Source organism: Pholis gunnellus (genome assembly GCF_910591455.1).
Source record: "Pholis gunnellus genome assembly, chromosome: 19".
In the NCBI taxonomy this organism is placed as follows: Eukaryota; Metazoa; Chordata; class Actinopteri; order Perciformes; family Pholidae; genus Pholis; species Pholis gunnellus.
Window position 1 is genome coordinate 21569439 of NC_136546.1, and position 26359 is coordinate 21595797.

The 26359-nt window shown below is 45.4% G+C and overlaps 3 protein-coding genes and 1 long non-coding RNA gene across 6 annotated transcripts; 2 read left to right on the forward strand and 2 right to left on the reverse strand.

Moving 5' to 3' along the window:
- Positions 1-734: 734 nt before the first annotated feature.
- On the reverse strand, positions 735-5603 carry LOC306711870 (E3 ubiquitin-protein ligase TRIM50-like). Its single transcript, XM_079180934.1, has 9 exons — positions 5493-5603; positions 5284-5410; positions 4975-5142; positions 3387-3482; positions 2828-3058; positions 2096-2118; positions 1876-2003; positions 1484-1665; positions 735-1408 (listed from the first exon to the last, which is right to left on the reverse strand). The coding sequence occupies exons 1-9, from the start codon at positions 5591-5593 to the stop codon at positions 995-997; spliced, it is 1470 nt and encodes a 489-aa protein (XP_079037060.1). The 5' UTR covers positions 5594-5603; the 3' UTR covers positions 735-994.
- A 959-nt stretch (positions 5604-6562) lies between these two features.
- On the forward strand, positions 6563-8632 carry tmem251 (transmembrane protein 251). The gene is made up of 2 exons (XM_079180921.1): positions 6563-6673; positions 7184-8632. Exon 2 carries the CDS (start codon positions 7192-7194, stop codon positions 7576-7578), a length of 387 nt encoding a protein of 128 aa, XP_079037047.1. The 5' UTR covers positions 6563-6673; positions 7184-7191; the 3' UTR covers positions 7579-8632.
- A 150-nt stretch (positions 8633-8782) lies between these two features.
- On the reverse strand, positions 8783-9398 carry LOC306711859. Its single transcript, XR_013767532.1, has 2 exons — positions 9200-9398; positions 8783-9032 (listed from the first exon to the last, which is right to left on the reverse strand). It is a non-coding gene; the product is annotated as an uncharacterized lncRNA (long non-coding RNA).
- Positions 9399-9762: 364 nt separating this feature from the next.
- On the forward strand, positions 9763-26322 carry ubr7 (ubiquitin protein ligase E3 component n-recognin 7). 3 transcript variants are annotated; one of them, XM_079180040.1, is made up of 13 exons: positions 9763-9885; positions 10938-11059; positions 14791-14924; positions 15012-15072; positions 15576-15671; positions 15981-16034; positions 16831-16942; positions 17732-17811; positions 17924-18088; positions 18175-18361; positions 22366-22497; positions 25187-25248; positions 26079-26322. In XM_079180040.1, exons 2-13 carry the CDS (start codon positions 10943-10945, stop codon positions 26166-26168), a joined length of 1290 nt encoding a protein of 429 aa, XP_079036166.1. In that variant the 5' UTR covers positions 9763-9885; positions 10938-10942; the 3' UTR covers positions 26169-26322. The 3 variants fall into 3 exon arrangements, with proteins under 3 accessions (XP_079036166.1, XP_079036167.1, XP_079036165.1); XM_079180041.1 differs by lacking the exon at positions 22366-22497; XM_079180039.1 differs by lacking the exons at positions 25187-25248; positions 26079-26322 and adding an exon at positions 22606-25167.
- The last annotated feature ends 37 nt before the right edge of the window (positions 26323-26359 follow it).

A 26359-nucleotide genomic window follows, 5' to 3' on the forward strand; every position in this document is an offset into this window, starting at 1 on the left:
ACAATGAGGGAATAATGACTTCATACATGTAACACATTCAAACTGAAACATATCATGAGGCACAAGTATAAACTAGTCTGTATGATGCAAATATATTTTATTATTTTCAGTTATTAAAATACCAGTTTAATAAATGTGTTTTATGCTTCCACTGATCTGAAAACTCTTTGGATCAGTTTGTTTTATTTGTTTTATTTTTGTAAATGTGTATTTCAAGAGGCTGAGGCTGGAGGAGGAGGTTCTCCCTATCAGGCTGGAGGAGGAGGTTCTCCTTGTGAGGCTAGGGGAGGAGGTTCTCCTTGTGAGGCTAGGGGAGGAGGTTCTTCTTGTGAGGCTGGAGGAGGAGGTTCTTGTGAGGCTAGGGGAGGAGGTTCTTCTTGTGAGGCTGGAGGAGGAGGTGCTCCTTGTGAGGCTGGGGGAGGAGGTTCTCCTTGTGAGGCTGGAGGAGGAGGTTCTTCTTGTGAGGCTAGGGCAGGAGGTTCTCCTTGTGAGGCTAGGGGAGGAGGTTCTTGTGAGGCTAGGGGAGGAGGTTCTTCTTGTGAGGCTGGAGGAGGAGGTTCTCCCTGTCAGGCTGGAGGAGGAGGTGCTCCTTGTCAGGCTGGAGGAGGAGGTGCTCCTTGTGAGGCTGGAGGAGGAGGTTCTTGTGAGGCTAGGGGAGGAGGTTCTTCTTGTGAGGCTGGAGGAGGAGGTGCTCCTTGTGAGGCTGGGGGAGGAGGTTCTCCTTGTGAGGCTGGAGGAGGAGGTTCTTCTTGTGAGGCTAGGGCAGGAGGTTCTCCTTGTGAGGCTAGGGGAGGAGGTTCTTGTGAGGCTAGGGGAGGAGGTTCTCCTTGTGAGGCTAGGGGAGGAGGTTCTCCTTGTGAGGCTGGAGGAGGAGGTTCTCCTTGTGAGGCTAGGGGAGGAGGTTCTTGTGAGGCTAGGGGATGAGGTTCTTCTTGTGAGGCTAGGGGAGGAGGTTCTCCTTGTGAGGCTAGGGGAGGAGGTTCTTCTTGTGAGGCTAGGGGAGGAGGTTCTCCCTGTGAGGCTGGAGGAGGAGGTTCTCCCTGTCAGGCTGGAGGAGGACCAGGTGTTCCTTGTTGTGTCCGCGGTCATGCCAGCAGACATCCAGCAGAGGGCAGACCTTTCCCTGGACTTCCCCCAGCCTGAAGCTATAGATGAAGCCGAGCTCGTCAGGACTGTCGCTGTTATAGAAGGTCAGACCTCTGCCCTCATAGTCCAGGAAGAGTCCCACCCGGTGGGGGGGAGACAGAACCGGCAGCACCACCCTGGGAGAAGAGAAGGCTTCATAAACTCCGTCCTTCAGTCCAATCAACCACACTCCACTCTCTGGATTCTTCCCCAGCTTGGCTTTACGATTGGTCGTTCCTTTGATCAAACCGAGACGCCATTTAGGTTTGTTAGCAACCTCCACCTGGACGTGACAAGAAGCAGAACACTTTACAAACAGCTGTATTCATGAATCATATGACCCTGCAGCACTGTTTACCTCCCAGTAGTGTTTCCCAGAGGAGAAGCCTCGGTTGGCCAGGACACAGTAACTGTAACTGAACCTCTCTGGATTATCAGGAAGCCTCCGCAGCAGAGCCCCACAGCTCACCGCCGTGTCCCCATGATGGAGCTCCAACATCGGGTGAGCAGTCTGAGGATCCAGCCTCATCAGATGTGGTGCTGGAGGAAGAAGAAGAGGTAGAAGAAGTAAGACAGACAGACCAAGACCTCTGGAAGAGCGCTGGGCTTCAAGGCTAATTTGACTCATATGCTCTGTGGGACCAGTGTTGAGGAAGATCTTTTGAATTTTATATAGGAAAGTCAGACTTCTTCTTTGCTTCTGAGCCACTGAACAATGTCAGACAGACAGACATACAGGTACAGGTGTACCTGGCAGGACCTTTCTCTGCAGTCTCTTCCACACAGTGAGTTTAATGTCGTTGTGGTTGAAACCAGTTTTAAAGTTCAGAGAGCTGAAGATCTTCTCCTTCTGCTGGAGCTCCTGAATCTCTCTGAACCTGAGAAAGAGGAGAAGAGAAGAGTTTAATCGTTGAATGTTTTATCACTAAACCACTAAATTGATGACACGTGTTTTTGTTTGTTTCGTTACCTTGGAGCAATCGATCCGTACTTCTGTAAAAAGAAACAGAAAGATCTTATTTCAGATCTGATCAATAATCTCTCAGGACTGTTGATCAGAAAGACATAATTGATCAGTTTATATTTCTTAGAACCAGTTTAAACCTCACATTTCAATGTTCCTGCCAAACATCTTCAATGATATTGATAGGATTCAAACATCTTGTCATTCATTTTGTCTGGAATAATTAGACAGTAGGGGACAGCGAGGTCGGTTGGGACGCTTTTGTGTCAACACCAAAGTACCTTCCAGTAAAACAGTGAAGAGAATAATGTGATTCCTGAACAGATACAGTTGTCTTTAGAGCCCAACCCACACGTGAAGGTCAATATGTTAAATGTAGGGTTCAGACCAAAAAGTTCATTCAAATTGAAAAGACTTCAGTCTAAAATTGAACACTTTGTATTTAAAATGTCACTTGTTCACAGATTTCTTTGAAAAAAAAAAAACTTTTGTATCATTGTTATTTTTGCATAAAATACTGAGAAATGAAAAGACTACCACTAGAGTAAACATTCAGTGAGTGACTTCACAGTGGGCCTTAGATTAGATACATCTCTGTCTGCTTTTTGTTTAGTTGTAACAAGGTAGGAGCTGTAATCAATACTGTCCCAACGGTCTCAAAGCAGACACACTTTGTCCTCATGTGCTAGCCTCACTACATACTGGACCGGATCCTAGACCGTAACAGACCGTCAGTACCATGATGAAGCCCAGGTGGTCCTCATTGCTAAGGTCCTGCAGGGTGTTCTGGGCCTCCTGCAGCCGGTTCAGGTTCAGGTTTAACTGGTCCGTCTGGTTCTGGAGCAACGAGATGAGGACGGCAGTTGAGGTCTCCACCTGCTGCATGAATCCAGCCTCCTCCACCTCCAGGCAGCGCCGCAGTTCACCAAACTCCTTCCTCACCACCCATTTCAGCACGTCAGACTCGTTCTGATTGGACAGAGAGCAGCAGGTAAGATCCCATTAGATTCAGCCTGATCGGTGTGAACGTACAATGCAGCACAATAATGCCAAAGCACGACAATGACATTATAAAGAAAAGGGTCAAATCAAGAGTATATCAGAAAACAGAAATTCAAGCCTTGCTCTGTGAGTGTTTTTGTGAGTGCTAATGTTGGTGTGTGTGGTGGGGGGGGGGGGGGGGGGGGGGGCGAACGTCTGTCACTGAGGTCAATGAGGGTCTTCAGGCTCTTAGCTTGACAGAGGATCAAACTGTGTTTGTAGGTGAAACACGTTATGAGTATAAATGTAGACTCACAGTGATCCTGGATTTGTTGTACGCCATTTTGCAGATCTGATCCTCCATTTTACGTTTCTGATGCTGGAACTCTGTTATCAGACAGGAAATGTCCTCCTGAGAGACAGACAGACATGTAAAATACTTCCATTAGTATTGAAGAAGGATCATTATGCTTCAACAGGTTCAGATGCTGCAGTAACATCCTGCAGGTGTTCCCAGGCCAGGTGAGATGTATAAATCCTCCAACATAGTCCTGGTGAACCCCGGGGTCTCCTACTGGATGAGCCCGCCGTGTAGGAGGATCCTGAATACTCCTGATCAGATGTTGAACCACCTCTTGTGGTTCTCCTCTGAGCTTCTCTCCAAGTCTCTAAGATTGAGCCCAGTCACCCTGCAGAGAAACCACCTCCATCTCATTCTTTCAGTCCTACCCAGAGAACAGGACCACAGCTTTTTCAGAAGAGAACCGGGTCCTCAGACTGGCAGGGGCTGACTGTCAACTGGCTGCTTCACACTAAACCGATGTCTGAACAAACAGCTGCCTTCTCAGCTGTCATTCAGCTCACAGTTTACAGGTACGCCTCAAAATGGTGACCAATCAAAGCCAAACACAAGTAAACACTAGATACCAGAGTACCAGGAGCTGTGAAGGTCACACCAGCTACAGCACAATGTTCATGAACATTGTGACCTTATTGTTGTTGAACTGGAAACACAAAGGGGATATTTGGTTTGTGTTGAACATTAAACTAATTTAATCTCACTGTTTGATGATATGTGAACTAATGGCTGCTTATCTGCACTGAGTCAACAACACCAAACTGTTTCTATCTGTCAGCCAATGAGATCAAACATTTACGCAATTCAATTTGTGAAAAATGATTATTATGTTTGTATCTAAATGAACAGAATACCATTATAAAAACATCAACAACGTTTACGTACAAATCATCTTTATAAATGTATAGAACCCAGATATTTGATGTTTCTTTACAGGTTTATATACCTTTATGCTAACAGGTGTGACTTAGTGCTAACGGGTGTGACTTTATGCTAACAGGTGTGACTTAGTGCTAACGGGTGTGACTTTATGCTAACAGGTGTGACGTAGTGCTAACAGGTGTGACTTTATGCTAACAGGTGTGACGTAGTGCTAACAGGTGTGACTTTATGCTAACAGGTGTGACTTAGTGCTAACAGGTGTGATTTTATGCTAACAGGTATGACTTAGTGCTAACAAGTGTGACTTTATGCTAACAGGTGTGACTTTATGCTAACAGGTGTGACTTTATGCTAACAGGTGTGACTTTATGCTAACAGGTGTGACTGTGTGCTAACAGGTGTGACTTAGTGCTAACAGGTGTGACTTAGTGCTAACAGGTGTGACTTTATGCTAACAGGTGTGACTGTGTGCTAACAGGTGTGACTTTATGCTAACAGGTGTGACTTTATGCTAACAGGTGTGACTTTATGCTAACAGGTGTGACTGTGTGCTAACAGGTGTGACTTAGTGCTAACAGGTGTGACTTTATGCTAACAGGTGTGACTGTGTGCTAACAGGTGTGACCTAGTGCTAACAGCTGTGACTTTGACCTTATCTTTGTACCTTCATGCGGCTGTAGACGGAGCTCACAGGTGTGATTTTGTGTCCCCGGTGAGCCCCGATGCTTCCACAGAGGCCACAGATCACCGTCTGCTCGTCCTCACAGTAAAGGCTCAGCGGGTTGTGGTGCTGAGGACACGACTCCAGCTGAGCTCCTGAAACACTCACTTCCTGTCAGGATAAACAAAATGTGCGGCACTATAGAGCTGAAAATATTAAATTACTGAATCACATGTTTCACTTGTTCAAGATCTTGTTAACCTTTTCAAAACGTTCAGGTTTCACAGGTAAACTGATGACAGGTGTCTTTACCTGCAGAGCCTCTATGATTCGAGCCAAGGTGACGTTGGGAGGAGGACTGTCTCCATCGACCACACAGCGACACACAGGACACTGCAGCTGACCAAGCAGGTCCATTGTCATGGAGCGCACACAACATCTGGACAGGTGAGGTGAGGACAGGACAGGTGAGGATACCGAACAGGTGAGGTAAGGACAGGTGTGTCCCATATCGTACATACCTGCAGTAGGAGTGTCCACACTGTAACATCAGTGGTTCGGTGAAGACGTCAAGACAGACGGGACACCTGAGCTGATCCTCCAGACTTTGACGACGCTCCATGTCCTCACTGAGTCCCAAGACCACAATCCACAGCAACACCAGGACCAGGACCAGCGGGTCCAGAACCACAGAGACCACCAGAGAAACCACAAAAGCAAATGCAAACAATAAAACACAAAAACAAACAAAGTGTCCGGACTTGACTGCCGTTCGTTTGTGTTTCTGCAGCAGATTTGATTCTATTTATAGACTGAGACTTTTTTCTTTCTTCTCTGATGTGATTTGGTGGACAGACAGAGTGGGCGGAGCCATACACTGACTCTAGAGAAAACATAGTAGAAATTAACTTTTTTATATTATTAAATGATAATAATAATGATAACAAGAAGACAGAGTACAGGAGGCCAGAGGACAGGAGGCTAGAGGGGAGGATAGAGGACAGAGGACAGGGGAAAATTTGCTAGAGGACAGGAGGCTAGAGGACAGAGGACAGGAGGCTAGAGGACAGAGGACAGGAGGCTAGAGGACAGAGGACAGGAGAATAGAGGACAGGAGGCTAGAGGACAGAGGACAATTGGCTAGAGGACAGAGGACAGGAGGCTAGAGTACAGGAGGATAGAGGATAGGAGGCTAGAGGACAGAGGACAGGAGGCTAGAGGACAGAGGACAGGAGGCTAGAGTACAGGAGGATAGAGGTTAGGAGGCTAGAGGACAGGAGGACAGAGGACAGAAGGACAGGAGGCTATAGGACAGAGGACATGACATTTTATTCTTTATAAATTGATTTATTTTATTCATATTTTCCATTCGTTTCCAGAGAGATAATAATGACTTTATGAAGTGACTTTGCTGGTTTAAATATAACGGTTGCTGCTCTATAAACATATTAGATTATTAGTATTGATAAGAGTCGCTCCTAAAGATAACTATCTCTACCCGACCGTAGTTCTGTGAGGGTACCACTAAAACCTACACACTGGCCCTTTAAAGGGACAAACACTGATGCTGGAGAATGACGTCATTCATGGATGTCAGGTGACACAACAGGAAAAGAGTAGACATCCGGGACCTCCAGAGATCGACTGTGCTCTGACGACCATACAGCAACATTTTAGTTTGAAAGAATCAGCGCGAAGGAAGGTAAGAGCTGATAAATACACGCGCATTAGTGGGTAATGAGGTAATAACCTATAAAATAATAACCGTAATAGGCTAACAGACTGCTAACAGGCTAACGGGCTGCTAACTGGCTAACGGGCTGCTAGCAGACTGCTTACAGACCGCTCATTAACTGTTAAACGAATGCCGTGTGGCACAGAGGGTCTATAACCATAAACTAACTCAATCGGATATAAAACTACATAACAGTTGAAACAGTAATGAACTGAATGGAGGCACAGAGTGAACCTACAGGTCAGATGTAGCTACTTGACACGATATATTGATTATGTATTGGCTGTTCCTCACTCTGAGGTGGATTATTGCTTGTTGATCATAATGAATACTGATTGACATTCCTTTCGGTGTGGATGATGTATTGCTCACACATTGATTCTTTTTTCAGTATGTGGATAGGATGACTTATTGATTATTGAAATGAATTACTTGCAGTATTGATGACGTGTTGAACATATTGATTGTTTCTCACAGAATGGAGGATGATGAACTTCCGTCAGCGGATGGGTTGGGTGGGCGTGGCTCTGTACTTGCTGCTGAGCGTCATGGTGGTGTACTACGTCTTTGAGGTTCACAGCTTCAGTTTGGAGCTTGTGCAGAGAGGTGGGGCTGGCCCGTCAGCTCCACCCCTCGCCATCAGCTGGTCTCAGCGTGTTGGTGCTCACCTGCCACCACTTCCTGTCTGGATATGGGTGTCGGTTTTCCTGCTGCCGTACCTGCAGCTCTTCCTCTTCCTGTTCTCCTGCACGAGAGCCGACCCTCGAGCGGTCGGTTATTGCGTCCTTCCTGTCTGCCTCGCCCTGCTCTGCAGCCGCCAAGCCACCCGCAAACCGGCCAATCAGAGAGGCCCGCCTCTCATCGACACGTAGAGGACGGCCAATCAGAGAGGCTCGCTGCTCAGACAACAGACTTAACTGTTTGTGGGGTTTGTGATGTCACTTCCTGTGTGCCTTTGAACCCTCCACTCTGTCAGTCAGGAGCTGAATTTGTCTTTCAGAACCAACACTACTGCCCTGAGCGTCGACTGTTGAGATCAGTCTGCAGCTGTCAATCATTCTCCTGTTAGAGAATCCTGTGCTGTGATTGGCTGGAGGATGTTTTGTGTGCGTGTGTGTGTGTGTGTGTGTCTACGTGTAGTTAGTTTAACATTGAGACCTGACAGCTGCTGGCCAATCACAGCACTTTGTTGTATTTAATAAGATGAGTCACATGACACATGCTGGTAACCATGTTAACTTTATTACAACATCAATAAAATGGAAAACAAAACAACAATGTGAAGTTTTTCTAAAGATTTTTAATGAGTGATAAGAGACAGAACAGCAGGTTAGCAGCTTCATGCTGTCTGAATCACTTCCTGTCTCCAGCAACTGCTGCACCAAGTGGACAAGGAGGGAGGCAGAAGGAGAGAAGGACGCTGGAGAAAGACAGGTCAGTTTATCAAGAGACGCTTCATCACAACTTTAAGAGATGAAGTTCACCGAGCGCTTTCACACAAAACTAAAAGTTTCTCCAACAAACTGATCTTCTAGATTGACCAACATCATTTGTGTAATTTATGGCACAATTCAAAGAAAAGCTTTGGTCTCCGTTGACTTCCATACATATTTTTTCCCCAAATAATGCGCAGCAACTACTAAATAATATTCTTTTGGACCGATTAATTGAAATTGGACATTTTTCCACGGCACACTGGTTGAAAATCACTGCGTTACGCATACTAGGAATTTGACTTGGTGAATGGTGCATAACAAACAATGGACACAGTGCAATAATCAAGACAGATAGGTAGTTTGCTCTGGTTTATGCTCTTAGATGCTTGTTTAAAAAAGGAGATGCACTTTTGACTTCTGGTGACTAGTAGTTCTCTTGAATACTATGTTGAATACACTTATCGTAAGTCGCTTTGGATAAAAGCGTCTGCTAAATGACTAATGTATGATTGTCATGATATGTGTTAATTATAATGTTATATATAGTATGAGTTAGTCATTTAGTCATCAAAATGTCAGGTAACCGAAGTTGGACACTGAAAAACATGTTAAGACAGTTTGGCAGAATGAATGAAGAGGCTAAACGAAATGAAACATTTATTATAAATATTGACCTCCCAAATGTGTCTAAACATGAAACCCCATCTTCAGGTGTTGCAAAGTGTCTTCTGGTGTTTCAGGTGTCCTCTGATGACTGCTGAAGTGTCCTTATGTGTTTCACAGGTTTTGTCCTCGGGTGTTTCAGGTTTTGGATCTTTTAGCTGGAGGCTGTAGGTAAGAGCTTTGAGGCTCGTTGTCTCCTTCATCACTGTCCTCATCGTCTTCCTCACCTACAGCAAGTAAAACACAGGTGAATGAGAACAAACTAGTGTGGTCTCAAATAACTGACAAGTAACAGTCCGTCTGTTTACCTCTGACGTGTAACGCTTTGTTTACCTCTGACGTGTACCACTGTGTTTACCTGACTGCTGTTAGCAGTTAGCAGCACATAGCTCACCTTCTGCGCATGCTCCGGTTTTTTCCCGCTCAACCAGCTTGCTAAGGAGCTGTGACACGTTTGCGTTCAGCTCATGAAGTCCGCTGATCAGAGAACAAAGATTATTTTCCACTTTAACGCTGATTTTCTCTCTCTGTCCGTCTCTGAGTCTCAACTCTGCGACAACACTCACGGCCGCCATCTTTACTACGGCTCTCCTCTGTCGTCATCACGTTGTTTCTTACGTAAACCGGAAGTCTTTATTTTATGTAGTGGTGGAAGTAGAAGAGGCTCAATAATGTTTCATAAGAATGGTTTTAGTTTTATAAACATAGTCTTTGGACATAAAACAGGGATAATTAGAGCAGCGAGGAGCGATAAATGTGTGTCACGTGACCACAGCACGCTATGACGTCACTAACGTTTATGTTTCACTGTCACGTCACTAAAGTTTATTTTTAACGTTTTTTTTCATCCCACTATAACTCTGTTATTTTATTGTTTTTTTTATTGATTATTGATTTTGTAGTGATTTCCTTTATAAACATGGTCACCTCTGACCCCGGAAGCGGAAGTTGTTATGACTAGCTAGCAGCAGCTAGCAGCAGCAGCAGCTAACGGTTTATAACAAAGACACGACGGGCTGATTATTGGTAGTTAATTATCGATCAGGTTATTGGTTTACAGTCATCTAACAGTTTTACTTGGTAAGTTTGTGTTGTATTCACGCAGCTAACACTGTTAGCACCACTTCACATGTTTACTGAAGCTAACTGAAGCTAAGTGCTAACGGACTGATTGATGAAGCTGTTTAACGAGTTTGTTTGGACCTGAACGTCTCTGTTTCACCACAAACAACAACACTTAGTGTGTTATAATAATATATATATATATACATGTAATATATTATGTTTTCATTATCTCATGGTATCCATCGTTGTGTCTACAATAACTACCGCTGTATGTATTTGATAGTGTTTATTAGATGAAATCTAAAGCATCAGAAACGAGGACACGACCTGCAGCTGTGTATGTGTGTGTATGTGTGTGTGTGTGTGTGTGTGTGTGTGTGTGTGTCTTCCGCTTAGCACTTATTGTATTCATATTAGTTTGTTTCTGTACTTTTTCCTCTGGCTACAGGGAGAGCAGGGCCGGCCCTGCGGTTCAATCCCCGGCTCCGCTAGTCACATGTCGATGTGTCCTTGAGCAAGACACTGAACCCCAATATTGCTCCTGTAGCTGAGCCCACGGTGTAGAATGTGATAGAAGATAAAAGCGTCTGTTAAATGACTGTAATGAGATAAGATAAGAGAGTCCTTTATTAGTCCCGCAGTGGAGACATTTACAGGATCACAGTAACAAACGAGCAGCAGTAATATAAATATTAAACTAAGTAAAACAATAAACTCAAAAAGTAAAGAATATTATATATACAGAGTATATATTGCACAGATTATTAGTGTAATGTAATGGTTTATGCTCTTAGATGCTTGTTTAAAAAGGAGATTCTGGTGACGAGTAGTTCTCTTGAACACACTGATCGTCAGTCGCTTTGGATAAAAGCTAAATTGTGTGTGTGTGTGTGTGTGTGTGTGTGTGTGTGTGTGTGTGTGTGTGTGTGTGTGTGTGTGTGTGTTACACGTTCTCTTGATGATGTTGTTTTCTTTAACACAAGTCAGATTTAAACATGCGACAGCAGCTGGTTGTTGTTGTTAGTCTCCATAGTAACATCTGTTGTTGTTTGTTTCCATGGTAACAGACAGGATGTCTGAGGAGCAGACGGTGTCTCTGGTTGATGTTCTGAAGGAAGATGAAGAGTTGGAGGAAGAAGCTTCAGCAGTGTTGGCAGGAAGTGATTCTGATCACTGCTCATACCCTCAGGTGTGTGTGTGTGTGTGTGTGTGTGTGTGTGTGTGTGTGTGTGTGTGTGTGTGTGTGTGTGTGTGTGTGTGTGTGTGTGTGTGTGTGTGTGTGTGTGTGTGTGTGTGTGTGTGTGTGGTGGTGGAACGGAGTGATCGGATCACTTGTGAAGAACCGCGGATCAATTGAGTTTTAATTTTTTTACAGTGTAATCATCATAGTGTGTAATAAAGTTTTACTGCTGCTGTTCCTCTTCAAGTAGCAAGTCCCTGAATATCAACGCAGAGCGTCAGTGAGCAGAGATAAAGCAGGAACGTGAGAAGCTCCTCGCATCATTTAACTTTGGGAGCATTTTGTCGTCCCTGTAACTTCTGACGTGATGAGGGAGGACTAAACCATCCTGTCTGTAGGTGTTGTTTAAAGAGAAAGACGTACGATAACGGCAAAACATCGGACATGTCCACACATATGAAGAGACCCCATCCGGTCTGTCAGTGACGGGGACACTCCGGTGTGGAAAACAAAGGATTTCAAAATCTGGTTAAAATGCTCGAGCCACGCTATGAAATCCCCTCAAACACCACTTCAGTGTGAAGATCGTTCCTCTACGAAGAGGAAAAGACTGAAACCGCTCACTTCATCACGGTGGAGATTCATAGTCCTGTGCTGTAGACACGCCCCCTCTAGTAGAGTCACACAGACAGGTGCTGTAGACACGCCCCCTCTGGTAGAGTCACACAGACAGGTGCTGTAGACACGCCCCCTCTGGTAGAGTCACACAGACAGGTGCTGTAGACACGCCCCCTCTGGTAGAGTCACACAGACAGGTGCTGTAGACACGCCCCCTCTGGTAGATTCACACAGACAGGTGCTGTAGACACGCCCCCTCTGGTAGAGTCACACAGACAGGTGCTGTAGACACGCCCCCTCTGGTAGAGTCACACAGACAGGTGCTGTAGACACGCCCCCTCTGGTAGAGTCACACAGACAGGTGCTGTAGACACGCCCCCTCTGGTAGATTCACACAGACAGGTGCTGTAGACACGCCCCCTCTAGTAGAGTCACACAGACAGGTGCTGTAGACACGCCCCCTCTGGTAGAGTCACACAGACAGGTGCTGTAGACACGCCCCCTCTGGTAGAGTCACACAGACAGGTGCTGTAGACACGCCCCCTCTGGTAGAGTCACACAGACAGGTGCTGTAGACACGCCCCCTCTGGTAGAGTCACACAGACAGGTGCTGTAGACACGCCCCCTCTGGTAGATTCACACAGACAGGTGCTGTAGACACGCCCCCTCTAGTAGAGTCACACAGACAGGTGCTGTAGACACGCCCCCTCTGGTAGAGTCACACAGACAGGTGCTGTAGACACGCCCCCTCTGGTAGAGTCACACAGACAGGTGCTGTAGACACGCCCCCTCTGGTAGAGTCACACAGACAGGTGCTGTAGACACGCCCCCTCTGGTAGAGTCACACAGACACACACCTGGGGCAGATGCTGACAGAAGCAGCAGAGTGATTTGGGGTCAGATCAGTCTCAATAATTGCAAATGCACACAGAACGATTCACAAATCCCCTGACTGGCTGGATTCGCAAATGTTTTTTTTTCACCATGGACCTATCTGTAGCCAATCAGATGTCAGCCTCATTTTCAACCAATCACATGAGCGCAGCTCCCCCCTCCCCTCCCCACGACGCTGCCAGCGTATAATGCTGCGTTCACACCCGTGTAATTGGCGCTGCCGGTCTCGCCGGGGACTATTTGTGTTCATTTGCGCGAATCGGTGAATCGCGCCGGAGAGGGGGCGTGGCTTATCGCCCTGAAAGCCGTTCAACTGTCCGCCATCAACCGTGTAAAAATCACCTGTATTTGTGCTCAGTACGTGTCGTGGAAGTCCCAGATATCACGGGGAGCTAAACGCCGTCATGTCTGGTTCAGAACATAGTCCAGAGGAGCTCCGTGGATTTCATCGAGCTCACTGTGTCTAGAGCCACACGTCTGTTTACTACAGCTGTATGAACACAACATAAACTGACTTGGCTGTGATTTAACGGCAATAAACCGACAAAAAGGGACTCCGAAATAACTACGTAATGATGCCGATTTGTACTTGTTTTCTCAATGGAGCTCGGATCGATCGGTGCTAGGCTATGCTAACATTGTAGCAGCTCCATCAACACTCAACATAACGTCATCTCGACGTAAATACGGAAGCGTCTATTCATCGTTTGCACCATATGGTTTACACACACACACACACAGTCTGGTCTCTACTCATATGAGGGGTCGTAGAGCTCTGAGTGAACAGACGGCTTCAGGATTTATCTCCTGATTCAACAACGCTGAGGGGGGAGCTGCGCTCATGTGATTGGTTGAAAATGAGGCTGACATGTGATTGGCTACAGATGGTCCGTGGTGAAAAAAAACGCATTTGCGAATCCAGCGACCTCAGAGGATTCTAAAAACCCACAAACTAATGTGGAGCGATTTACAAATGATGCAGTACGATCCACAAAGAAATATAGAAAAATACACACAAATACAGAATTATATTTGTGATTTTGTTTTTTACATTTATATAAATTGTAATTTATTTGTGTGTGCATTGGAATGTATTTGTGAATCTTTTAATTGAGCCTGACCCCTGACCCCTGACCCCTGCATACTGTGTACTGTGTACTGTACATGGAGGACAGGAGGCCAACATTTCTGTATTAAACATTATTTTTTATTTGGTCTTATATTCTAATTTTCTGAGATACTGAATTTTGGGTTTTCATTAGCTGTAAGTCATGATCATCAAATATGTCACTCTGTGTGTAATGAATCTATAGAATATGAGTTTCACTTTTTGAATTGAATTACAGAAACTGGAGGAACGAGCTCAATGGTGAGAAAGCTGCTGTACAAAGCCGCCAATATGACACGATACAGATTAATAACTAGCATTGGTAAGAGGAACAATACGCGTTTAATGTGGGAGTTCACTGACCCTTTATATATATATATTATATGTTATTAATCTGTATCGTGTCAAAATGGCGGCTTTGTACAGCAGCTTTCTCACCATTGAGCTCGTTCCTCCAGTTTCTGTAACATACTTAGTTTTTATAGTATTATTTAAATTACTTTTTAAACTCCGGTCTCTGTACTGTTTGGTGCACCGTATCCAGCACATAGCCATGGCCCCATTGTTTACAGGGATCAGCTGTTAGCATTCTGCAACACCACCGTGATGCTACCGGAGGAGAGACCAGAGGTTCCTCTACGAGCTGAGGAGGAAGAGACGATATTAAGTCCTCTCCTCCGTCCTCTCCTCCATCCTCTCCTCCGTCCTCTCCTCCATCCTCTCCTCCATCCTCTCTTTCATCCTCTCTTTCATCCTCTCCGCCGTCCTCTCCTCCGTCCTCTCCTCCGTCCTCTCCTCCGTCCTCTCCTCCATCCTCTCTTTCATCCTCTCTTTCATCCTCTCCGCCGTCCTCTCCTCCATCCTCTCCTCCGTCCTCTCCTCCATCCTCTCCTCCATCCTCTCTTTCATCCTCTCTTTCATCCTCTCCTCCGTCCTCTCCTCCATCCTCTCCTCCATCCTCTCTTTCATCCTCTCTTTCATCCTCTCCGCCGTCCTCTCCTCCATCCTCTCCTCCGTCCTCTCCTCCATCCTCTCTTTCATCCCCTCCTCCTCCTCCTCCTGCTCCTGCTCCTCCTCCTCTATGTGTGTTTGTTTATATGTGTGTGTTTATGTGTTTCAGGGCTATGTGAAGCGTCAGGCTCTGTATGCCTGTAACAGCTGCAGACCAAAGGGAGGAGAAGCAGCAGGAGTCTGTCTGGCCTGCTCATACAAATGTCACGAAGGTCACGACCTCTTTGAACTCTACACCAAGAGGTAAACAAACAAACTCCTCAGCTTTCTGTAAACAAACAAACAAACTGTACCTCTGCTTTCTGTAAACTAAGGTTGTGTTTTCTGTAGGAACTTCCGCTGTGACTGTGGAAACAGGAAGTTCACAGAGTTGCAGTGTAAACTCCAGCCTGTGAGTTCAGCTTTATTTACGAGTTATTTCATGGTTGTGATGATGTAATCTGTGTAAACTGGTCCCCATGAAGACAGAAACTCTGGTGTGTAGACTGATACCAAAGGTTTGGGTAAACATGCATTGTGTTTTTAACTACTGTCAGTGGATAGGATGACTGTCAGTCATTGACCAATATGAGATATGTGATGCGTCTATTTCATTAACTAACAGATGAACAGATAATTGATGGAGGTGGTAAAGTTCATCCTTAGTCACGTGACGTGAGATTCTCAGGAACCGGTTGTCGGTTCCCATCCAGAGCAGTAAATCCCTGAATCCTCGTCCGATGGTTGCTTACACCTTTATTTAACCTTTATTTAACCTTTATTTAACCTTTATTTAACCTTTATTTTATATGTTGCTGGGTTATTTGGTCGGGACAGTCATTAATAAAACAAGTCTATTTTGAACCTGTAGTTCCTGGACAGATGATGATCACGCTGTTTGTTTGTGACTTTCAGGAGAAGGAGGAGCTCAACCTTCTGAACAAATACAGTCACAACTTCTTTGGAGTTTATTGTACCTGCAGCCGGCCGTACCCAGACCCAGAGGACCAGGTGAGACCTGATGACATCAGTACAATCTACCACATGAATGATGACACATCTATATGTCTTCATGAGTGAGACGGTGTTTATTTCTGTGTATTTATACAAACAGAAGAGTCGACTCCATCGTTACTCCGGCTGTTTTGAAATCACGCTTCATGTCATAGTTTGATAATCTGATCCGATAACGCTTCGAAGGTTCAATTACATGATGTTCTTTCCATTCAACACAACATAGTGTTAGTGGAAGTCTTTACTTCAACACCAGCTGTCTCTGTTTCCTGTGTTCACTCTGTGATCGGCTGCTGCTGTGTGCAGGTGGAGGACGAGATGATTCAGTGTGTGGTGTGTGAGGACTGGCTTCATGGCCGGGTGAGTAGTGTGTGTGTGTGTGTGTGTGTGTGTGTGTGTGTGTGTGTGTGTGTGTGTGTGTGTGTGTGTGTGTGTGTGTGTGTGGGTGTGTGGGTGGGTGTTCCTCACTAGTCTAAGTCTCCTGTGTGTGTGTGTGTGTGTGTTCCTCACTAGTCTAAGTCTCCTGTGTGTGTGTGTGTGTGTGTGTGTGTGGTGTGTGAGGACTGGCTTCATGGCCGGGTGAGTTGTGTGTGTGTGTGTGTGTTCCTCACTAGTGTGTGTGTGTGTGTGTGTGTGTGTGTGTGTGTGTGTGTGTTCCTCACTAGTCTAAGTCTCCTGTGTGTGTGTGTGTGTGTTCCTCACTAGTCTAAGTCTCCTGTGTGTGTGTGTGTGTGGTGTGTGAGGACTGGCTTCATGGCCGGGTGAGTAGTGTGTGTGTGTGTTCCTCACTAGTCTAAGTCTCGTGTGTGTGTGTGTGTGTGTGTGTGTTCCTCACTAGTCTAAGTCTCGTGTGTGTGTGTGTGTGTCTCACTAGTCTAAGTCTCGTGTGTGTGTGTGTGTGTGTGTAGGTGTGTGTGTGTGTGTGTAGGTGTTCCTCACTAGTCTAAGTCTCCTGTGTGTGTGTGTGTGTGTGTGTGTGTGTGTGTGTGTGTGTGTGTGTGTGTGTGTGTGTGTGTGTGTGTGTGTGTGTGTGTGTGTGTGTGTGTGTGTGTGTGTGTGTGTGTGTGTGTGTGTGTGTGTGTGTGTGTGTGTGTGTGTGTGTAGGTGTTCCTCACTAGTCTAAGTCTCCTGTGTGTGTGTGTGTGTGTGTGTGCAGCACCTGGGCCGTGTGGTTCCAGACTGTGTGGAGCTGCAGGAGATGATCTGTGAGCTCTGCATGAACAGAAACTCCTTCCTCTGGACCTACGCTGCTGCAGCTCAGCTGTCGGGTAAACAGTCTGTTCTGTTCATGTTGTTTTTTCTTTTCTTTTATTTATTTTTGCACAATTCAAATAAAATAAAGAAAGATAACAGAGATAAATGAATCAGTGCAGGAAGCCGGCTGGCTTCACCTATAAAATATTACAAACATGAAATATGAATAAGACATTACAACAAAACAAACGACAGAAAGAAAGAAAACAATAATGTAATTGTGTGGAGTGTGTGTGTGGTCCTGTGTTTGTTCAGGATGTTGGTTTATAAACCTGCAGTAACTCAGAAGCAGTGATGCTACAAGTTACAAGAGAAACAACTATAAATATAATCTAACCGCTAAAACAAGAAAGACATGAACACTATAAAAGAAACTGTTACAAAACAGCCATTAGATGTTCTTTTAGGATTCTTTAGAGACATTTCTTAGTTCGGTGGGAACAGTCATCCATCATTTGGTCCCTAAATCTTACTGAACGTTGAGCTCTGCTGGTCAGTGATGAAGAGGATGAAGATGTGAAGATTGAGGAGTTGAGTCTGAGTGAACCTGTGAATTTAGTTTGTAGTCGTACTTCACCTGAAAATATCTTCTAAATGAAAACACAAGTTTGAGAAATATTGATGTGATAAATAGTCAGAATGTGAACTAGAGGAGCAGAAGATGAGTCTGATCCTAACAAAAGGTTTCTGAGGACCAACGTGTTGTGCAGAGAAGTAGGGAAAGTACTGATCCAAACTATATTACAACATGAAAGAGATGATACATGATACTGTAATAAATGTTCTTCCTGTGTGACGTTCAGCTCCAGGTGCAGCAGTTCAGGTGAAGGAGGAAAGAGATGCAGACGAGTCGAACACAAACCTTCCTATCAAAGAGGAGAAGGTGAGAGGGTTCAACTTAGAACGGTGCTTCAGTAGACGTAGACCAGCCTCTAGTCTTTGCTCTCAAAGTGCACCAGATTGATCAATGTGATCGATGAATAACAATCTATCAGGGCGATGAGGTCATCGAGCCCAGCTGTAAGCGAAGCCGCGAGGAGGCGGAGCCGAGCTGCAGACTGATGGAGCTGCAGACGATTGGTCAGAAAAGAGTCCAATCAGGAGCCGTGTTCTGGCCGTCAGGCTGGCGTTCCAAACTCTGCTCCTGTACCACCTGCAAGGTGAGACTGTCTGGGTTTCTATTGGCTCACGTACTGATGATGTCACTGTAATGTCATTTGACCCGTCTGAGTCTTTGTGTCCTCAGGAGTGTCTGTCTGAAGCCGGTCTGTCCTTCCTGTTGGACGAGTCGGACACCGTCCTCGCCTACGAGAACAAAGGAAAGACCAACGAGCAGAGACAGCAAGGTCACGACCCGAGACAGCAAGGTCACGACCCTCTGATGTCAGCGCTGGACAACCTGAACCACGTTCAGCAGCTGGAGATCATCCACGGTACACAAAACTACTAGTACTACACATTAAACTACTAGTACTATACATTAAACTACTAGTACAATACACAAAACTACTAGTACTATACATTAAACTACCAGTACTATACACATTAAACTACTAGTACGATACATTAAACTACTAGTACTATACATTAAACTACCAGTACTATACATTAAACTACCAGTACTATACATTAAACTACCAGTACTATACATTAAACTACCAGTACTATACGTTCAACTACTAGTACTACACACAAAACTACTAGTACTACACACAAAACTACTAGTACTATACATTAAACTACCAGTACTATACATTAAACTACCAGTACTATACATTAAACTACCAGTACGATACATTAAACTACCAGTACGATACATTAAACTACCAGTACTACACATTAAACTACTAGTACTACACATTAAACTACTAGTACTACACATTAAACTACTAGTACTACACACAAAACTACTAGTACTACACACAAAACTACTAGTACTATACATTAAACTACTAGTACTATACATTAAACTACCAGTACTATACATTAAACTACCAGTACTATACATTAAACTACCAGTACTATACATTAAACTACCAGTACTATACATTAAACTACCAGTACTATACATTAAACTACCAGTACTATACATTAAACTACCAGTACGATACATTAAACTACTAGTACTACACATTAAACTACTAGTACTACACATTAAACTACTAGTACTATACACAAAACTACTAGTACTACACACAAAACTACCAGTACTACACATTAAACTACCAATACTATACACAAAACTACTAGTACTACACACAAAACTACTAGTACTATACACAAAACTGCCAGTACTATACATTAAACTACTAGTACTATACATTAAACTGCCAGTACTACGTATATAACTAGCAGTGCGATACACAAAACTACTAGTACTATACACAAAACTACTAGTACTACACATTAAACTGACAGTACTACACACAAGACTACCAGTAGTATGTATAAAACTACCATAAACTTAAACTTCATTTGAGTCGTCATTATAAATGAAATGTGACCTCTGCATTGACCTCTGCATTGACCTCTGCATTGACCTCTGCATTGACCCGTCCAGCATGTTGGAGCAGTGGGCTGCTGAGGAGCGGTTCGGGGTTCAGCGTGTTGCTCAGGGACATTTCAGCACAGGACTCATAGCAGCCGAGGTTCGAACCACCGACCTCGCGGTTGCCTGTCGCCCCGCTGTAGCCCCTCTCTAGCCCCTCTCTAGAACCTCTCTAGCCCCTCTCTAGAACCTCTCTAGAACCTCTCTAGTCCCTCTCTAGCACCTCTCTAGAACCTCTCTAGTCCCTCTCTAGCCCCGCTCTAGAACCTCTCTAGCCCCTCTCTAGCCCCGTTCTAGCCCCTCTCTAGCCCCGTTCTAGCCCCTCTCTAGCCCCTTTCTAGCCCCTCTCTAGAACCTCTCTAGTCCCTCTCTAGCCCCGCTCTAGAACCTCTCTAGCCCCTCTCTAGACCCGTTCTAGCCCCTCTCTAGAACCTCTCTAGCCCCTCTCTAGCCCCGCTCTAGAACCTCTCTAGCCCCTCTCTAGCCCCTCTCTAGCCCCTCTCTAGACCCGTTCTAGCCCCGTTCTAGCCCCTCTCTAGCCCCTCTCTAGCCCCTCTCTAGTCCCTCTCTAGCCCCGCTCTAGAACCTCTCTAGCCCCTCTCTAGCCCCTCTCTAGCCCCGCTCTAGCCCCGCTCTAGCCCCTCTCTAGACCCGTTCTAGCCCCTCTCTAGCCCCTCTCTAGCCCCGCTCTAGCCCCTCTCTAGACCCGCTCTAGCCCCTCTCTAGCCCCGCTCTAGCCCCTCTCTAGCCCCTCTCTAGCCCCTCTCTAGCCCCGCTCTAGCCCCGCTCTAGCCCCTCTCTAGACCCGTTCTAGCCCCGCTCTAGCCCCTCTCTAGCCCCGCTCTAGCCCCTCTCTAGCCACGGCCGCCACCGGTACCAAACACTAAACCAGTGTTGTTCAACCTTTTCTGAGCCGCGGCACACCAACAACCAAAAACGTTACAAAATGACACATTTTATCATAATACAGCATCTATGCCACGGTGTCAAACTCCATCCCAGAGAGGCACTGAACTAAACATTGAGACTAGCTGAGGGACAAATAAATTACCATCTAATAAATGAAAAGAGAGGGAGATGTTGGACAAAGTGCAACATTTCTGAGCTGCAAAGTCGTCAAATCGCCGAGTGAACTCTGAGCCGAGTGCGGCGTTTCTCAGCAACATGTGCAGTGTGAACACAGCGGAGGAGACTTTCACTGCGTCACATGTCTGTGACGTCACGTCCCTGAAGCTGGAGGTTCAGCAGTGAGACGCTTCGTTATGTTGCACATAAAGCAGCTCACATCACCACGTGTGGTCCCAGAGCTCTGTGGTGTTCAGTTCTGATGAACATGATGTTCTGTTGGGCCGTTGTACCGAGGGCCGGATACATGCTGACAACATAACGACCAGAACTCAATGTGTTGATCCTCACGAGGCTTCTCTTCTGGGTTCTGTTGTTCAGAGTCTGTTTTTCCTTTTCAAATCTTTCTCCATCACTGTTCGTCTCGTCATCACAACCTCTCCGCGTCATTTAATTCTACTGTTTTAAATTAACAAAGTCATTACTGCGCTCCCTACTGCCCCCTACTGGCATGGAGGAGTATTATTACTGAGCAGACACTACGCTGCAGCTCAGACGCTCAACGATGGTGAAGTGTTTGCAGCAACTAAATAATATTTTTGTTTTACTCATTAAGTGAAATTGGACATTTTCCCCACGGCACAGCGGTTGAAAATCACTGCACTAAACTGCCAGTACTATACGCTAAACTACCAGTACTATGCGCTAAACTGCCAGTACTATGCGCTAAACTGCCAGTACTATGCGCTAAACTACCAGTACTATGCGCTAAACTACCAGTACTATGCGCTAAACTACCAGTACTATGCGCTAAACTACCAGTACTATACGCTAAACTACCAGTACTATGCGCTAAACTACCAGTACTATGCGCTAAACTACCAGTACTATGCGCTAAACTACCAGTAATATACGCTAAACTACCAGTGCTATGCGCTAAACTACCAGTACTATGCGCTAAACTACCAGTACTATGCGCTAAACTACCAGTACTATGCGCTAAACTACCAGTAATATGCGCTAAACTACCAGTACTATGCGCTAAACTACCAGTACTATGCGCTAAACTACCAGTACTATGCGCTAAACTACCAGTACTATGCGCTAAACTACCAGTAATATACGCTAAACTACCAGTACTACACACTAAACTACCAGTACTACGCACACAACTACCAGTACTATACGCTAAACTACCAGTACTATACACTAAACTACCAGTACTACGCACACAACTAGCAGTACTACATAAACAACTGCCAGTACTTCCAGTGGTGGGCCTTCTCTGCCGGCCTAGACAGAATCACAAAGTTAGAGCTATTTTATAATGTTATAGTTTTTCATAAATCCGCTACATGCATATTATTTTATTATATTTGTTCCATCAGCTTATGTTCTCATTGCACAGCTGCTGTCTTCCTCAGTTGCTCTGCTTGAGCTTGTTTGAAGTCGAGCCTTCATCCAATCAGATTGTAGCTCTCTGTTGTCTCTAGGTAGAAATCTGCCCGGAGGCCTTCAGAATTACAAGTGAATTAATTTGCAGTTTAAGTAAATGGGGACGATATTGTTGATTGTCTTCAACCAATCAGATGTTTAGTTTGGGCGTATTCTTTGATGTATTCTTCTAGCTGGCCCGGCCGTACGTCATCATTAACGTGAGCCGTGATTGGTCGGTGTAGCGTGACTGTTGTGGAACGAGCTAGCAGAACTTTGTAGTAGTAAGAGTTAAAGAAGTTTTTACGTGACATTACATTTGTTGCGTTTTGGCTTGTGTAGATTTAGATTTTGACCTAGCTTTGTTTGTTTTTTACCACTCAATGGTAGTACCAGTACTACACATAGAACTACCAGTACAACTACCAGTACTATACAACGTACAGAGACAGCAAGGTCACGACACTCTGATGTCAGCGCTGGACAACCTGAACCACGTTCAGCAGCTGGAGATCATCCACGGTACACAAAACTACCAGTACTACACATTAAACCACATTCTTAGCGTTTTAGTTTGTGTCGATTCTTTTTTTGACCGAGCTTTGTTTTGTTTTTACCACTCAATGGCAGAAGGAGGAGGAGAAACTGATTTTGTGGCGGATTTACTGGCAACACCTTTCTGGAGGAGGACGTTTGAAGAAAAGCTGGCCATCGTATCAAAGGGTCGGCCGACCCCACAGCTAGCTCTGACCCAGCAAGGAAAAGGGTTTGTGCGACACTTTAAGTCCAGCAACTACGACCGGTATTCCTGGCTCACGGGGTCGTGGAGCAGTTGTAAATTGTATTGCTGGGAATGCCTTTTATTTGCAACTGAGCGTCTTGGTGTTTGGAGCTCCACTGGATTTGCAAATCTGAGTTGCCTGAGCAAGGCAGCAACAAGACACCAAAGCACAGCAGGACACTTACAAGCTACGGTGCTCTTGAAAACTTTTGGGGAGACCCGAGTGGATCTCCAACTTGACGAACAAGTTCGCAGGGAAACGGAGCTCCACAATGAAAAAGTTAAGAAGAATAGGGAAATACTGAAGAGACTGATAGACTGTGTCATCTTTTTGGGTAAACAGGAGCTCTCATTCAGAGGACACGACGAACATAAGGAGTCCACAAATAAGGGCAACTATGTGGAGCTACTTTCCTTTGTGGCCGAGCACGACACAGACTTGCACTACCACCTTTGCACCAACCAAGTGTTTACCGGGACATCAGGCACAATACAGGACGACCTGATCAGTGCGATCGCTGAAGTGATGGGAGACGAGATCAGACGGGAGATAAATCAAGCGCCCTTTGTCGCTGTTATGGTGGATGAAACCACTGATGTGAGTAATGCAGCGCAGATGGCACTGGTGGTCCGTTATGTGACCGATACCGGCGTCAAGGAAAGGTTCGTCCGATTTGACGACGTTGCCGGCAACAAGAGAGCCGATGACATTGCTGCTCTTCTCATCCGATTCCTGGAGGACCACGATTGTCTGGACAAAGTCGTGGCTCAGTGTTTTGATGGAGCAGCGGTCAACACATCTGGACTGAATGGAGTGCAGGCTAAAGTGAAAGAGAAGGCTCCTCTGGCTTTATTTCTACACTGCTATGCCCATCGGCTGACTTCAGTGCTGACTCGAGGGCTCTCAAAGCTGAGAGAATGTAAAATATTTTTTTCACATCTCAACGGCCTCGCTGTGTTTTTCTCCAGGTCCCCAAAGTGCTCACAGCTGCTCGAGGACATCTGCCAGCGGCGTCTTCCTGGTGTGGCACCAACACACTGGCATCATAGCTCCAGACTGGTCACCACGGTGTTTGAAAAGAGAGCCGCCCTGCAGGAGCTCTGTGAGCACATTCTGGAGCACCATGACGAGTACGACGAGGAATCTGTGCGCTGTGCTGACGCATACAAAGCACATCTGGAGAACTTTGAGTTTTGTTTTCTGCTGTCTACTTTCCACAGGATTTTTGAGGATTCGGATGTGCTGTTTAGAGTCCTACAGAACAACAAACTGGACGTACAATTCTGTCTGAAAAGAGTGGATGAGTTCTGTGACACTGTTGAGAGAGAAAAGGGACGGTTTGCTGACACCTTTGAGTCCACTGTGCGTGAAACATGTGCTCCGAGTGCACAAAGAGGCCGAGCGGAGGGAGACATTCGTCTTCGGTACCAGAAACTCCACAGAGACATCTTGGACAATATTGCTGTCCAGGTACGAAACCGGTTCAAAGACCACGAGAAGTTAACATTCCTCTCCCTCCTCGACCCCCAGCAGTTTCGGGCATATCGGAAGAAGTTCCCGGATTCGGTCTTCTCCGGCCTAACGCAGAGTCACGGATCTCTGTTTGATGACCCGACACGGCTTAAAACAGAGCTGACTGTCATGTACACCATGGCTGACTTTGAAGGTAAAAGCCCTGCTGACCTGCTGGCTTTCCTTCAGCAGAAGGATCTGGTGGAGAGCTTGCGTCAACTGTACACGCTGGCATGTTTGGCGGTGACGATCCCGATATCGACTGCCTCTGTCGAGCGGACATGTTCAGCCCTCGAACGCATCGAAACATATTCCAGAAGTACAACTGGGGAGGCTCGACTGTCTTCACTGGCGTCCATGGCCATCGAGAAGGACTTCCTACTTGAACTGAAGCGCACCGATAAACTGTACAACCGCGTCATTGAGCTCTTTGTGAACAAAGAGAGGATGGACTTTGTCTATAAATAGAGAACAGCAGCTTTGTTGTCATTTAAATAAACGTGACTGGTTCTTGTGAGTTTGCTCTTGTCGTTGTGTTAATTACATTGATTTTGACTCTATGCATTAATGACGATAGTGGCAGACCTGCATCCTTTATATTGTGCACGTATTCATGTATCTGCACTCTGCAGTTCGTGTGTTTGTAGGTGTTGAGCTTCATGTAACATTTTAGCTCACTTGTCAAATGTTGCAGTGTGATGTGAATATGAGGTAATAACCCGTAGCTGTGACGTCATAATGAGGTTATTAGGAGGTGGTTCAGCTGTAGTAGGACAGCAACTGAAGGCCCAGGTATAAAGTACACGGCCCGTACTACATATACAACGACTCGTACTCCGTATAAGACTACCAGTACTACGTAAAGAACTGCCAGTACTACTCATGAAACTAGTCCTATCTGTCGACATGTCTTTCAGGGTACAATGACATGAAAACTGAACTGAAGGACTTCCTGCAGAGATTCGCAGAAGAAGGAAAGGTGAGTTTAGGACTCTAGAAGCCTAAAGTTTAGGTTAAGAACTTGCGTTGATGAGACGTGAAAGGTAATTGGTCACATTCGCTATATTTCATCTGACACCACGTTTAAGATGAAGGAATCTCCTGCAAACTAGTCAGACATCCAAAGTCTAATAGGTTGACTCCTCATGATGTCATGTGACTGTTCTCTGATAGGTTGTGACTCCTCATGATGTCATGTGACTGTTCTCTGATAGGTTGACTCCTCATGATGTCATGTGACTGTTCTCTGATAGGTTGACTCCTCATGATGTCATGTGACTGTTCTCTGATAGGTTGTGACTCCTCATGATGTCATGTGACTGTTCTCTGATAGGTTGACTCCTCATGATGTCATGTGACTGTTCTCTGATAGGTTGACTCCTCATGATGTCATGTGACTGTTCTCTGATAGGTTGTGACTCCTCATGATGTCATGTGACTGTTCTCTGATAGGTTGTGACTCCTCATGATGTCATGTGACTGTTCTCTGATAGGTTGACTCCTCATGATGTCATGTGACTGTTCTCTGATAGGTTGTGACTCCTCATGATGTCATGTGACTGTTCTCTGATAGGTTGTGACTCCTCATGATGTCATGTGGCTGTTTTCTGATAGGTTGACTCCTCATGATGTCATGTGACTGTTCTCTGATAGGTTGACTCCTCATGATGTCATGTGACTGTTCTCTGATAGGTTGACTCCTGATGATGTCATGTGACTGTTCTCTGATAGGTTGACTCCTCATGATGTCATGTGACTGTTCTCTGATAGGTTGACTCCTGATGATGTCATGTGACTGTTCTCTGATAGGTTGTGACTCCTGATGACATCCGTCAGTTCTTCGAGCAGCAGAGTCGAAAGAGACGACGAGATGAAGCCGGAGGCTTCTATCCGACCTAAAGACCTTTTAAAGCTTTTGTGTTCTCAGTTTTCTATCTTCAGGTTACTTTGAAGCTGACTTCCTGTTTTTAATGTTGTATGTTTCAGTGGTCACCAACATTATTGTCTCCGTTTCCTTTTTAATGAAAACTAATAAAACTCAGCTGAACAATGACTCAGTCGTCATAATTCAAGATCAATCAACAGTACTG

Bases quoted from the DNA above. Each gene is read 5' to 3' on its own strand.
- LOC306711870 (XM_079180934.1), bottom strand. From the start codon at position 5,593: ATGGAGCGTCGTCAAAGTCTGGAGGATCAGCTCAGGTGTCCCGTCTGT. The intron at 5,143-5,283 runs GTAAAGACACCT...TTATCCTGACAG, and splicing joins GAATCATAGAGGCTCTGCAG to GAAGTGAGTGTTTCAGGAGC. The intron at 3,059-3,386 runs GTGAGTCTACAT...CTGTCCAATCAG, and splicing joins ACAACAAATCCAGGATCACT to AACGAGTCTGACGTGCTGAA.
- tmem251 (XM_079180921.1), top strand. From the start codon at position 7,192: ATGATGAACTTCCGTCAGCGGATGGGTTGGGTGGGCGTGGCTCTGTAC.
- ubr7 (XM_079180039.1), top strand. From the start codon at position 10,943: ATGTCTGAGGAGCAGACGGTGTCTCTGGTTGATGTTCTGAAGGAAGAT. The intron at 15,672-15,980 runs GTGAGACCTGAT...TGCTGTGTGCAG, and splicing joins ACCCAGACCCAGAGGACCAG to GTGGAGGACGAGATGATTCA. The intron at 16,943-17,731 runs GTAAACAGTCTG...TGTGACGTTCAG, and splicing joins TGCTGCAGCTCAGCTGTCGG to CTCCAGGTGCAGCAGTTCAG.